General features: G+C 38.2%; 1 protein-coding gene across 1 annotated transcript in view; it reads left to right on the top strand.

Moving 5' to 3' along the window:
• Unc80 (unc-80 homolog, NALCN channel complex subunit) overlaps positions 1-15,425 on the top strand; it is a 270,597-nt gene that overhangs the window by 253,665 nt on the left and 1,507 nt on the right. The window contains exons 60-62 of the mRNA XM_004626714.2: positions 11,709-11,790; positions 13,101-13,212; positions 13,792-13,991. Coding sequence (XP_004626771.1) covers positions 11,709-11,790; positions 13,101-13,212; positions 13,792-13,991 — 394 coding nt within the window. The remainder of the gene's footprint in view (positions 1-11,708; positions 11,791-13,100; positions 13,213-13,791; positions 13,992-15,425) is intronic.

Raw genomic sequence — 15,425 nt, 5'->3', positions numbered from 1 at the left:
TTTTTTTTTTTTTTTTTTAGTGTTTTTGGTTGTTACAGGGTCTCACTACATATGTAGCTTGGACTTGTGGTGATCCTCCTGCTTTCAGCCTCCCCAGTGCTGGGATCACAGGTGTGCGCCCCTACACCTGGACTCTGGGGCTGGCTCAACCCACGCTGGGGGCAGGGCTGGTGAGGCATGTGGTGCCGGGGATCAAACTGCAGTCCCTGTGTTTGCCTAAACAGGCCCTTTTGTCCACCAAGCTATCTTAAAGATCCACTTTGAATGAGGTTCCTTTTCACAAATACTGTGTCAAAGTTAACTTTTTATGGATTTGAGCATATTAATTTGTCATGTTTTCCTGGAGAAAACAAGATTAGATGCCTCCACTTTAAACGAGCGCTTATTTCAGAAAATTTTTCAAAAATTTTTTCCTAAAAATATTTGAAGCAGTCTTTCCTACTACTAGCTGGCTAGAACCCATTAAATGTACAGTCCTGAAAATACTTTCACATGTCACAATTTTTTTTTTTTTTGGAATCGGGGATTGAACTCAAACTCTTGCGCTTGCCAAGGAAGCTCTTATCCTACTGAGCCATCTTCCCAACCCCTGTCACAAAATTTTACTTGATACATTTAAGAACAAACTTCCTAATGACCATTCCTGGAATGCCTTAAAATTTTATATTCTAGCTTTTCTGGAACCTTTAATTTGCAGAACATGATCAACTTTCACAAATAATATATATGTAAAAATAGTCACGAAGTTTACATTTACTTCATGAAGGCTGTTTTAGTGAGAGGGTGGAAGCTGTGTATTTATGAAGTATCATCAGTTCTATTGGGGTCTTTTTTCCTATAATAAAACTGATGATAATTTAAATTTAATTTTAAGCTTTACTCAAGCCAAGGGCAGTAATGGAATATAGCTCTGTTTTGGGGTTTGTGATCAGTGCTAACAGTTTTTATGACTTCGTTTCCCTCCTGCTTTCAGATGACTCTGTGAGCATGCCCAGTGTGGTAAGTGAACAGGAAGCTTACCTGCTGAGCGCCATGGGAAGGAGGCGGTTCTCCAGCCACGTCTCCAGCATGTCTGCACCTCAGGCTGAAGTGGGCATGCTACCCAGCCAGAGGTAAAGAGCTGTGACTGTCTTATACTCTGCACTTGGGGGCAAAGGTAGACATTCTAAAAGTACACTCACAGTATCCTACAAAGACTGAAAGAGAAGCAAGCAATGGGAGGCCCCGGCACAAAGTACTTTCCAACTAGGTTCCCTCTGGCAATAATTTGCAGTTCTCGAAGCCAAGCTAGTAGGAGGGACCCCAACTTGTGATCACGGGTTGTCTGTTCTTAAAATTTTCACAGAGATATGACCTTCTTCCTGATGCTTACATGACATTCTTGTATTTCAGGTTTTTTATTAGCTAAGCTAATAATGAGTGTCTAGCAAAAGCCTAGCACCAGCTTGATATAACTGCTAAAGTTTAGGGTGCTGTCACCAGTGTTCAGCTGGACATAGGGATGTTTAACCAAGCAGAAAGAATGTATATCACTATGTTTCACTGTGTATAGATCATTTAACAGCCGGTATTCTCCTCTGAGAAGCAAGATGGTTGGCTAAAATGATCTATCACTAGTTCTATGAGTCCACGTCTAAATGCTTTTAAATATTATCATTGTGTTCTCTGACATCTAAGAGTGTAAGTTGTAAAAGAAAACAGAAAATGATCTGACATAAAAACAAAACATTAACTATTTTACAAACAATATTTTTACTTTAGGAATTAAAGTCTTTATGAATAGGCCTTATATGATTTTAATTAGCTTGTCATTTACATACTATAAATTAATCATGGTGTAATTCACATGTGGAAAATAATAATAAAAACCAAGGATGGGCCAGGGATATAGCTCAGCAGCGTAAGTGCCTGCCTGGCAAGCACAAGGTCCTGAGTTTGATCCCTGGTACCACAAAAATAAAAAAAATAAATAAATAAAAAAACCAAGGTACTTTGTTATGGTCAGATAAAACCAGTTTACATACAGGAGCAATTATCCTGGCCCCAAGTCTTTTAACACAGAGTTCATGAACTTCACAAATGAATATAGTTTGTGAAACAAAGCCAAAATTTGAAGAATATCAAAGAATAGAGGGAAAGATAAAAGATAGTCGATAAAGTAATTGACTACTTTTTAAGAAAGTGTTTTATATAAGCATATCTAATTATTACAAAGACTAATAACACACGTATGTTCCTATCATTGTTAGAGATTATTTTACTAATTACTTGGGAGGTTTTCCATTGAAAAGGAAGTCTCATAAATACAATGTGTAACCAAATTAGTGTCAAATAATAATGTGTCCCATGAAATAATATAAAGTCACACAAGCAGTTCATGTGCCAGCAGTGCTCAAGACTGTCAAGAACAAAATTAACTATTTACTGAAAGCTTATTTTAAATTATAGTAATCTTAATTAGAGAATTTTTGGTTATTTACCTAAAATAACCCAGCCTACTAATTCCCTTTCTGCATTTATATTAATGGATTAACATATTTCCAGGGAGAAAATGTCTATTGTATAGATATCCTAGAAATTTACAAAAGATAATACAGTTAATCCCTTTGGGATTAAATCATATTTTACAAGAGGAGTAAAGGGAACATTGTCTGTATCACTAGAGAAAATCAGATTCTTCTTGGTGACAGAGACTATTTTACAATTAGATAAACCTGAATTATTTGGGGGTGCATATTCCAGTTTTCTAAATGTCCAATCCACCCAATTTAATAAGTATTTATTGAGGGCCTCAGGAGTGCTTAGCTTAATGCTAGGGCCAAAGAAAAAACAAAATACAACATAGCTTCCATTCCCAAATCTCAATTCAGCTACATTCAAATAAATTGATAAAGTATTTATTCTCTCACCAACCTGACAACCTTCTTCTTTTGCCATTTACAATTCAATCACTAGAGGTGTTAGTGAGGTAAATCAGTTCCATGTGTGAATTTTCCAAGATACCTTCCTGCCATTTGTTTACTTGCATTTTCTTTGCAAAATTAGCAGGAAAAGTTGGGTTCTTTTATTTCCTCTTTTTTGTTCTTTTAAATGGCATCAGTTCCAAGAGTTTGGTTGTGGCATCTGATGGTAAGTGGTTTCTCTGTGATAATGTCAGAAGCCATAAGAAAGAAGCAGGGTCTGGTTAAAGAAACATTACTTTCATAAGACAGATTAAAAACAATAACCACCTTATCAAATGGTTAACAAAGGAATGCTAGTTTCATCTTCTACAGATCCATTCTGCAGTGTGTTCAGAGCTCATGTGTCCATTTGGAGCTCATTTTAACTCTCGACCAATAAAAAGACCACTCCTCTGAGAGTCGTATCCATCCAAAGTCCTTCCCTCCCCGTTACCTTGAGTCCTATGTCTTGACAAACCCAGCACAAGGTGACATGGTTGACTGTCTCCTTTTCCTTCCCTGTTCTGTTAAACTTACTTATTTTTGGTTCTGGAAACAGAAAATTGCATGCCTTTTTTTTCTTTCTTTCTGCATTTTCTTTCCCTAAATGCTTCATCTCCCTACCCCTCCTGCAGTGAACCTAATGTCCTCGATGACTCCCAGGGCCTGGCCGCCGAGGGCAGCCTCTCTAGGTACAGTGTCAATGCTACCTGTCTATTGGTGTCTGTGCTGGGAAACTAGCTGTTCCCTGTCTCCTCTGTCTCTCTGTCTTCTCTCGCCCCGTCTTGATACCTCTTCCATTCCTTGCCCTGTGTTGTTCATGAACACACGAGCCTGGAAGTCAAAGGTGTAGCAAACTCTCCTTCATTTTCAGCTTCAGAGCTCAAGTACAAATGACCTAAAAACCTTACTAAAGAATAAAATCTGCAGCATTCTCTATGGAGCTTGTCCCATGGATGTCCAAAAATTTTGATATGCCAAAGACTCAATGATAGGACATGAGTTTAGCACATTGGGGGCCTGGGTTCAATCCCCAGCACCACTCTCCCACCTCCCCCCAAAATGTTTGATATACCAAAATTTGTCTGTCTGATCATTCCTGTCCACACTGATATTCATGAAGGATTGCTTTTTATAGGCCTCTTAGTATAACTTCATCAAAGGAAGCTCCTGTTTTAAATCAAGTCAGGTCTTTTAGCTAATACTGTGGATGATAAGAAAGCAAAGATGCTTTAAGGATAATAACAAATGTCATTATAATTTATATAATTATTTCTCTTGGCAGACTACTGTAACAGCTTGTTTAAGCAACACATAAAAAGAATGTCTATTCTAGCATAAAAATGACTCTAAGACTTCCCATGAAATATCAGACACAAACATTTCTTGGTAAGACAATTCTTACCATGCAAACAATATGAAGTCTTAACTATTGGTTTAAAGTCAGGAAAGGGGACTGCACCTTTAACACTCAGATAAATCATGTCAAACATTCCTAATCTTGTGCTGTTGATTTACACCTCTCAACTAATCCTCATTAGGGGTAATGCTTCTTGTTCATCTTTAGAATGCCTTTTTTCCATCTTGAGAAAACATTCCCTTTTAGGTTTGCATTACATAACGAGTAGAATATACCCGTGTTTATTGCTTTTTCACAAAGATGAGGAAATGTTGAGAGGCCGTTCCTGTGAGGTTGTCTGTTTTCTTTGCATCTTGTTCAGATTTCACATTTTCTTCTGCAATTGAAAATGGGAAATTTAGTCCATCATGGGTCGTTTTTTAAAAAAACAGGATTCATAAATCATGACATTCATTTGTGTTTGCGAGCCCTTGCCTCAGTAGATCAGTCTCTTAATGGTGGTAAATGTAGAAGTGCTATGGGATACAGATTAAATTTTATCAGCTGGAGCTATGAGAACAAAGAAACTGAGAAACAAATAGTCTTCAGGAGGGTTTTCCTTAATTGGTTAGTGTTTAAGATAAATCTGAACCAAGTCTACCAGAGTCATCATTGTTTTTAAATAAATTGTTTAATGCTTACATGTGGAGCACTTGGAGGATCCATGTGGGACAGAAGAATGTTGGTTAGACAATAACTTCAGTGGCCCTCTGAGGGTAGAAACTACTAAGTCAGACTTCTATTTAGCTGGTTTTGTCCTGTGGCTTTTCGAACTAAGCCAAAGTTTACTTTTGTTATGTATAAATATTATTCCAAGGCCGATATGAGGAAGCAAAAAATTGAATTTATTTTTACAAATTCATCAAAGGATTTGTCCACCTCTGAAAGACTGAGGGTTCAAAGGACTAAAGCTATCCAAAATCCAGTTTAATCTTTCCTGAGTCCTTGTGGTAGGAATAAATTCAAAATCTGTGTGAAGTGAAAATGATTCAGATACAAAGCTATAGGTTTTACTTGTAGCTTAGTTAGTTGGTCATGTGAGGACTTTGATGACCATCTTAGATTAACTATTGTTCCAGTAACCATTGTCTAATTTCTCAGTATCAGCCACCCACCCCCATGTGTTATGATTAAGAAATGGGGAGATGAGGCAATCATTTGGGATTCAAAAGTGATTCTAGGGCTGGAGAGATAGCTCAACAGCCTAAGCACCTGCCTGACAAGCACAAGGATCAGTCTCTGGTACCACATGCCATGCTGGCCACCGAGACTAGGTGTGGTGTCACACACCTGTAATCCCAGTGCTCTGAGTCCAAGCTGCATAGCAAGACCCTGTACCAAATAAATAAATACATAATTTTTTAAGTGATTCTGCAGTTGGCCAGATAGCTCAATGGACTAAAGCTCCTGCTTAGGCAGAGCACAGTGACCAGGATTCAATCCCTGGTGTGCTGTGCTGGCCCTGCCCATGGGGCACACTGAGACAGCAATTGAGACTGTATGTGGTGGTGCACACCTGTAATCCCAGCGCTTGGGAGGCTGAAAACAGGAGGATCACTATGAGTCCAATCTACGCAGTTACTCTGTAGATCCTATATTAAAACTTTTTTTTTTTTGGTGGAACCAGGAATTGAATTCAGGCTCTTGTGTTAGCCAGGAAAGCACTTATTCTACTGAGCCATTTCCCTGGCCCCCTAAAACTTTTTTAAAAAGTAATTCCATTAGCACAGTGACCGACCAACCCTACCTTTGCCATATGCTACAAATTGCATCTCTTGAACTCTATTGCATCACCAAGTCCTCCTTGAAGGAGAAAAACTTCTGGAAGTTACTAAAGAGGTGGGTTTACAAAATAGCATTTTTTTTTTTTTTGTTTTTGTGTTTTTGGTACAAAAATCAAACTCAGGACCGCTTGCCAGGCAGGTGCTTGTGCCACTGGGCTGTATCCCTGACCCCAAAGAGAATATCTTTTATATTTGTTTTTCAGGTGTTATTTTGTTGGAAAGCAGCTTTTTTTATGCTATTAACCTGAAGAAGGAAGCCTGAGCCATGTAAATTATACTTAACACACACTCCAATACTCAGGATCTAAAATTTGCCCCAAGAAAGTGTAAGGAAAACCTGGCTCAAAGCCTAAGAGTATCAGGGAGCCTGCCTCAGGGAATTGACAAGCCCTGCTCCTCTGACAACCCCCAATAATATTTTGCTTAACCAAATTCATGGGATTTGCTTGTGAAAGAGTGTTTGTTTTAGAAAAAAAGAGGCAAGGTGGACTGAGTGGGTTAAATGAGGAAGGGACCAAAGAGACTGGATGGACAGGTGGGAACTCACAGAAATTTTGCACACCGATTCAAAATTCCTGCTAAAACTTTTTTAAATGGGCTAACAGGTGTCTTTAAAGATTATTCTCAAGAAATAGCCTATGGAAGCATTGTGTTTTTGGACAACACATTCTTCCTCTTGGAAATTCATAAACCAAAGCAATGTTCCAAGGAAGGATTTCCTTGTGTTGCTCTCAGAGTTGGAAATTCACTTTAGATATTCTATCTCTGTCCTTGCCCCCAAACATGCCCATGTACATGGCATGCGTGTGCGAGCGCACACACACGTTCCTCCAGAATACGGTAATAGAGACATATACAATTTATTCAAGCCTTTAAGATATTTATACTTCGGGATTAGATTTTGTTTGGACACACTGGTCTATTTTGAAAAGCAGAAAATGGCAGCCAACTCTATTTTTTAAAAAAGCAGTTATGCTATTTAACTCCGTAAGGATAATTTTAATCCCAGTGGAAAATAAAATTGTGGCTCAAATTTAACCATGAAATGAAAGTTGAGCCCATCTCATGATCATATACACTTTCAAAACATGAAAAATTGAAAAGCAGTCTTAAAGTACAAAAAAAAAAAAAATTCAAACCTTTGTATGTAGCTGAGAATTAACGGCAGGGAAAGTATGTTTTGTGATACACAGGACTTTACCATTGTTACGTTAGTTCTTATAAGGTATCAAAGATCCACATTCAAGCCTCTGATCTCTAAGATATATATTCTTAGATGCTGTGGAGGCTAAATAAATTTTGAACAGTCATCTTTGAGTGCAAAGAAGGAACATATGGGGCATGGAGGACTTGGCCCACTATTTCCCTGTTCGCTACAAATGCTCTATGGTTCTTGTGGTGCTGACAGTCTGCTTTCCAGTGCCAGGCAGTCACTCCGGGTAAGCAGGCTCTACTACATGTCCTAGGTTCAACCTTCTGAGGTCTTTAACCATGTTAAAAAGAAAGTAAAAGCACAGAGAGAAGCAATAAAGACTAACTCACTTTTCTATCTATTCCTATCTTTATGTATGCAGTATATTGAAATCGATAGTTATTTTTGTAACAAACTGAGTGACATGAATTTTCATTGCATTACTAAATCTCTCTGTTGCCCCTCGCTCATTTTAAGAAATACTATTAAATATATATTCTATTAGGAAATACAGACATATCTCTCATATACTACAGTTTAGGACAGAGGTGACAAACCTATGGCATGTGTGCCACAACAGGCATTCAGAGCCCTCGCAGCTGGCACATGGGTTAAGTCACCCCAGCATCGCCCCAGTAGCTGGGCATTCAGGTTTAATTGCAGTGTTGACATTTTTCAATAAATGACTGGGCTTTGGGCACTTGGTCTCTAAAAGGTGCACTATCTCTGATCTAGACTATTATGCTGAAGCAAGAAATGGAGGAAGTGTGTCAGAATTGTTTTCCTAATATTATTTAAATTTCATAGTGTACAGATTACTTCCTTACATTTTGAAGAAGTGTTTTGCTTTGTTTGTTTTTCTTTGTTTGTTTTTGTGATACTAGAGATTGAACCTAGGGAGTGCTAAACTACATCTTCAACTTTTTCAAATTTTTTAAATTTTGAGACAGAATCTCACTAAGTTGTCCAGGCTATCCTCTAATTTGTGGTCTTCCTGCCCGTACCTCCAGAGTAACTGGGATTATAGGCATGCAGCACCATACCAAGCTGAAGTTGATATGCTTTTTGTAGCTATTTTGAATCACAACAATTTTGTTGAGCCTCAGTTGCATTTACTTCTGTGAAATTTAGATCATTATATGGTTTGTTATAGGGATATTTTCAGCAACTCAAAAATATGTGATAATCTACTTCTAAGTATACTGTGAGATATTAGCTTTAATCGAGAAGGGTTTTTTAGGCTCTGGGGAGATAGCTCAGTAGGATAAGCACTTGCCTGGCAAGCTCAAGGTCCTGAGTTCAATCCCCAGCACCACAAAAAAAAAAAAAAAAAAAAAAAAGAGAGAGAGAGAGAGAGCGAGAGAAAGAAAAAAAAAAAGGAAAGTTACTTTTATTTTTATTGTTTCATCTTTTTGTCCAAGACAGTAGAACTTAGCCATCATCCAAAATATATGGAATAATTTATACATTAAAGACATTTAGGCAACTTTCGGAAAACAATTCAGACACAATTTACATCTTTTTCTATTTCTGCATAATGGTCTAGACTGTACTATGCAATAAATATTTATGTATTTCCTAGTCGACTGTTTACCTGATAGTACTTCAGGAAACCAGTCTTCTGTAAAAGGGTTTTTAGTACTCGTTCCACTACTCTGAAAAATCTTGATTTATTCTCAACTTCTCACTTTTCATGCCTATGATACATTAGATAGATATTTCATTTATTCACAAGAACCAGGGGCCTATTGGGCTATGAGACTTTAAAGCATCAGAAGAGCAAATAAAATGCGTTATTTCCCTAGAGAGGAAAAATCACCTTGATTATTACAATTCTGGTAGATGGGAATGATGAGGGGTTGCTTCAGAAGACTGAAATAGAAAATGGGGTGTAATATGGAGGTGCTTAGTATAAACACTTCTCCTAGCTCATTTTAGTATTACTTACATATAACAAGTCCTTCAGTTTCCTGAAAACTGTTGCATGATAAGGAGAGAAGCTAGGCTCAAACTAATTTTTATATGAGATTCCAGTTTAGAAAATGAAATAAACTTTTAAAAGTATGTTTTGCATAAACTATTTCCACTATTAATTTTTCTGGCTGTTTATTGTTAATGTGTTCTAGTGGCTCACAGTTAGGTGAGTCATTGATTTGTTCCAAATCCAAACATGTTGGCATCATATTTTGGGGGCAAATACTATTTCTCAGGCAGATATTTCCAGGGACTTTTTTTGACAATTTCATCTTTGATGTGTGCATCCTATAATGGGATGCTACACCATCTACATAGACAGCTAATTCCTAAAGCTATCAACCTGATGTTTCTGAAAGATAAGCCTTTCTATCTACAGATAAAAATGTAATGCTTATGATCCTCCCTTCAAATAATCATCATGAAATTACCATTATGTTTTAACATTTCACACTCCCTGAGTAACATGTATTTTTTTTTCTTTTCTCGCACCATTTTTCTTACACTCTCAGGTTGCTGAATAGAAATGAGACAAGTGGACTGCCTCGAATTCATTTTCTCTGCCCAGTTATTTTTAAAACATTGTATTACTTCCTTTTAGTGTTCTAGAAGCAATAAACTCTTTACAAACATCACATGTAAAACAAGAAAGCATGTATATACAACCCTTTCCATGTTAAAACCATTTCACATTAACTAACTCTTTTCTCTACCTTAATGGGAGGTAGTTGGTAAGTATCAACCTCCCTTTATGGCCAAGGGAACTGAGGTAATATTTAGATGTCAATGAGGAATCCATTCCAAAAATGAAAGCTTTGCTTGGTATTGGGAGAAACTTGTTTTTACATTTGTGCATAATGTTACTCTTCAACTTAGCAGACAAGTGTTAAAATGCATAATTAATTAGGAACTGTAATTTCAAATATACCAGCAACATAGTCTGGATTAATTAACAGGACTTATTGCGTTAATCCTTTGGGCTAGTTTTTCATCTCATAGAAAGGCCATATATGGTACAACATCAGGTAAACATATGTATGTATTGTGTGTGTATATATATATATGTATATTTTATATATATATATATATGAATAATGTATATTGGTCTTTTTGAACTTGATACTCAGGGGAACAAAGTTTTCAAACACATTTTTGGAATTTTATATTGTATATCCCAAATGGTATAATCATATCCCTAATTTCATAGAAACTACAATAGACACTTTCTGTAAATTACTGATTTTCTTATAGTGAAAGTATAAGTGAGACTTTCTGAAAAATGAAAGGAAATGTCTAATTGCCCATCTTGCCACCAATTTTTCTGAAAACTCAGCTAGATATTTATATAGCAGTTCTTTTTTTTTTTTTAATAGGAATGAATGGATATAATCTGTCTTCCTTTGTCCTGGCCAGTTGCTGACTCTGAGTTCCTCTGTGGCACATTTTACACTAAAGCCTATCTGTAGATGACTCTCCTTTTGCAAAGGCAAAGCAGAAATTTATCAACCCCATTCTCTAAAGAATCACATTGGCATCATTCACAGAACTACAGTGTTCTCTGGAGCATAATATAGTTGTGTTTTCACCCCTCCCATTATAAATACCTATGATACATGCATGCAGAATGAAAAAGAACCATTGGCCAATGTCAGTATTTCCAGCTTCACCCAACACTAAATAGCAACCACTGCCAGTAGTCATTTTTGCTTATACAAGACACACATACACAGTCAATTTGGGGGGAGCAGGTTGTTGCTTCTATAAACTGCACAGTTTGTTTGAGTGCAGCTGCTTGATGTTAAGGTTTCTAAGCTGTAATTATAGCTTAACTACTTTGTCATTCAAATCTAAAATCATTTTTAAAAAACACTTAATTTTCTACCCGTGTGACTATTCAGTAGTCACAGAGACTTCAGGCTGCAAACATGTGTGGAATGTGCCCTTCACCCAAATGGAATCTGTGTCTGATGTGTGTGACATTTGTCCATCTGATTTTCATTTAAATTGGAAAATTTAAAAAGGTGTTCCCATCCATGTGATAGAGTTGTTTGTGTGTGTTTGTCACTACCTTTTCCCTTCCCTGTGGGAAAAAAATTGAGATTAGAATATAACATTTTAAACTTTTTGGTGGCTTGCAAACCAGGGGTCTGATCAAGCCAATATTTTGCGGAATGATAGATAAATAGCACCAGTGATTGAAAAGAAAATCTCAATTTTGGCAGCGTGGGGCTGCAAGACCTTGTCCTCCTTCCCAACCCTTTAAAAATCCCCTCCCAGGGACTCTTTCCCAACCATCCTTCAAAGATAATGGTATCTTTGAAGTGACTATTTCGTAGATGTGGTTCTGGCTAACACCCACCAGAGGATGGTCTTCAACATGCTCTCCAGGGTGCACTTACATTGTTGATGCTTGACAGGGTAGCAAGTGTGCAGAGTGAACCTGGCCAGCAGAATCTCCTCACTCAGCAGCCACTGGGGAGGAAGAGGGGCCTGAGGCAGGTAAGCAGGCTCTGAAAGGGTGGGAGAATCATTGTGTGAAATGGAAACTCTATATTTGATCTTCAATGCTTACATTTATTAAAATTACTATATTCCACATTTCCCTTGCCTGAAGTAGGCAATTCAGAGCAACTGAAAGGCATAGTAATTGCTTGGGCAAGCAGAGCATTTTGAGCTTGTATCTCAGATCTGCATCTTTGTATCTGCAAAGATGAATACTTAAGAAAGTAAGAATAAGCAAGCTTGTTCTCTATCTAAAAACCACTTTTCCCAGGCAAACACACCAACAATGAAAGATCCATTGTCTCAGTTACTCTTCTCTCATTGCTGAGACAAATACTTGACACTGAAAATGAAGGAAGGAAAGGTTTATTCAGCTCACAGTTACTGGAGGTTTCAGCCCATTCTTGGCTGGCTCCAAGGCACAGTGGCACAGGGCATAGAACATCCAGTTCATGGCAGTGGAACAACCATGGCAATAGAGAGAGAGTCTGTCTCTCTGTCTCTCTTATATTGCATTCAGGCTTTCTGCCCCATGCTGGGGGAAGTACACACACCCAGTACTAAATCCCATAATCCCAGCCTTGGGTCACCTATAATCCCAGTGGATCATGAGTTAATCACAAACTCTAGATGTCCGCACCCCATGACTACATGAGGCTTTGAGAGGATAGCTAGACACAAACCATAACACCTGTCATACAATTGATTTGAGACCTGTTTCTGTAGAGAGGCAAAAAAACAAAGTTTTCTCCCATTTTAGGATCAGTGACTTAATCTACAATTGAAATTGAAATAAGATCATCTTTACAATTGCCCTAGGTGGGATGCTGGTACATTACACTAAGTGATGCTCTCTACTGTAGCTCCGCTGAGAACTGTCCAGCACTGATTTGGATACCAGATGCTTTGCCACCATCTGAGGTTATTTTTATAAACTTGCACTTGGAAAGTCATCTTAAGTTGAACTACAACTTTTAGATGGACAAATGACTCTTTAACTATCACTTACTGATAGTTATCAGCTCTATACCCACTGAAATTCTCAAATTTATAATTTTAAATTGTTAATATTATTAGGTTCTATAAAGGAATAATAATTCAGGGATGAGGTGATGAACAGGATCTTGCTAGAAGAATGCACTTATAGTTAAATATGCAGAAAGAACTTGATCAGCTCTAACAGTAAGGAGAAATCTGAAGTCTGGAAACTTGAAAAACTACAAGCTTACAGTCAGAATCCTGGGGGCATGGCGTGTTCTCCTAGGTAGGAGGACTCAGTTGTCAATTTTATTCTCCCTCCTCTTTAGCTAAGACGCCCTCTGTTATCACGCCAAAAGACTCAGACTGAGCCAAGAAACCGCCATGGGGCTCGGCTGTCAACTACCCGCAGGAGCATCCAACCTAAAACAAAGCCATCCGGTGAGGCCTCCTGTGTCCCTTATGACTGTGCCATTGACAAAGATGCTATGCAGCTCAGCCCAGGTCCATAGAACCTGAGCTGATGCAGACAAGCACATCCTTGGAGGGACTGTAGGCTAAGGGAAGAAGTTTCCCAAAAGATTTCACTACCTTTTTTTCTTCTCACCTTTCCCAATTCCGGTCCCTACCCCCATGAACCTAGGGAAATGGAAGAGCCCAAGGTAAACAGTGTACTTTGTGAAATTTGGGCACAGAAGGTTGTGATGTCATTTATTTATTTATTTATTTTTTTTTTACTGAAACCAGGCACTGACATTTTTATATGGATTACTGAAGATACAGGTATAATGCATAACAGTCTGAGACTTTTAAGCCCTATTGGCAGTTGTTATGGGGGATGATCAAATTTACTTCATGTTCTTTACACTCTTGTTTTAGGCCATCACATAAAAAATATTTTTCTATCATCTTTATTGCAATGTCTTTATGAGGATAAGCCAGGAGACACTGGTTAATTCTATTAAAAGCCACTTTCTTTGATATGTATTGACTGTTTACTGAATCACCTCTGATTTCTAGTGGATCAGAAACGATCTGTGACCTTCATTGAGGCTCAGTCAGAGCCAACAGCTGCCCCAACAGACACGCTTCCGGCCACGGGCCAACCACAGGGCTGCAGCCCAGCTCTGACTAGGCAGCCAGAAGCAATGGACAAGCCGGTCCTCACATCTTCCCCTGCCATAGTGGTTGCGGATCTGCACAGCCTGTCTCCTAAGCAGGTAAGGACACTGGAGAGATAGGCAAGACCTGCTTGCTGCATCCTTATTTCTAGGGACCACTTGAATATGCAGATTTATTCCATATGATTAAGTGTGGGTTTGCAATACTTTATTATCCAGACACTGGTTTTTCCATCATGAAAATCTATTTGAAACATACAGCAGGAGCAAGATGCCAGAACTTTGGGTGCCTACGGCAGAAAGATCACTAAGAAAAAAGGGAGAGAAGGGGGTACAAAAGAAGTCTTTGTATTTTTCTGTTGTAAAAAAACTCAGAAGAAAATATTTGCAGCTGAAATATCCATTGAAAATGGGTATGCAGGGCTGGGGAGATAGCTTGGCGGTCTAAGCACCCGACTGGCAAACTCAAGGACCGAAGTCTGATCCCTGGTACCACATGCACACCATCCCAGAGCACTGTGCCAGCCACCAAAGCCAGGAGTGGTGGCACACAACTGTAATCCCAGGGCTGGGAAGGCTGAGACAAGAGGATCATGATGAATCCAAGCTGTGTAGTAAGACCCTGTAACAAACAAACAAACATATAAACAGATTTTTAAAAAACATTTATTTATATTATTTAATGTGTGTGTGTGTGTGTCCGTGGCCAGCTCAGCCCACCTGGGGGTGGGGCTGGCTGGCATGTGGTGCTGGGGGATCGAACTGTGGTCCCTGGGCTTTGCCAAGCTTGTTCCAAGTAGGTGCTTTAGACCACTGAGCCATCTCGCCAGCCCCATAAACAGATATTTTTTTTAAAAAAGGAAATAGATACATAATATGTAGTGGAGAGATAGTTAATTTTAAAATACAGAGTTACTAGTCAAGAGTTGTGGCACATGCCCAAATCCCAGTTACTTAGGAGAATGAGGCAGGATTGCACATTTGAGGCTAGCCTGAGCAACCTAGTGAGAATTTTTTTCAAAACACAATACAAAACAAAGTAATAATAACAACAATAATAATGATAAAGAGTGGTTGATGTAGTTCAGCATTCCTTAGATTTAATCCCCAGTGGCACAAAATAACTAAATAAGTAATCTATTCAGATGAACTCTTACAGAACCTTCTGTACTGACAGGAACTTTTGTTTTGATCTTTTCCCTCATGTTTTCATGTATTTGTTTTGATTCTTCTCACTTTAATTTTTATAAGTGAATTCCTAACAGCACCAAATTCTTTTCATATGAAGAACACTAAAGGTTATTAGTATTAGGTCCATTTGTATAGGCTTTAATTTCTAAAATCACTTTAACATTTATAATTATCCCATTTGTTTCTTACAATCTATGAGGTAAGCAGGATCAAAAATATTAATGTTTAAAAACAGGATTAAGCTAGCTGTGGTGGCACACAACTATACCACAACTGTAATCCAAGCTACTTAAGAAGCCAAAGCAGGTGGATTACAAGTTCAAGGCTATCCTGGGCAACTCA

Source organism: Octodon degus, unplaced genomic scaffold (assembly GCF_000260255.1).
Source record: "Octodon degus isolate 3935 unplaced genomic scaffold, OctDeg1.0 scaffold00016, whole genome shotgun sequence".
In the NCBI taxonomy this organism is placed as follows: domain Eukaryota; kingdom Metazoa; phylum Chordata; class Mammalia; order Rodentia; family Octodontidae; genus Octodon; species Octodon degus.
Note: the sequence above shows the minus strand (reverse complement) of the source record. Positions and strands in the feature narration are given on the sequence as shown.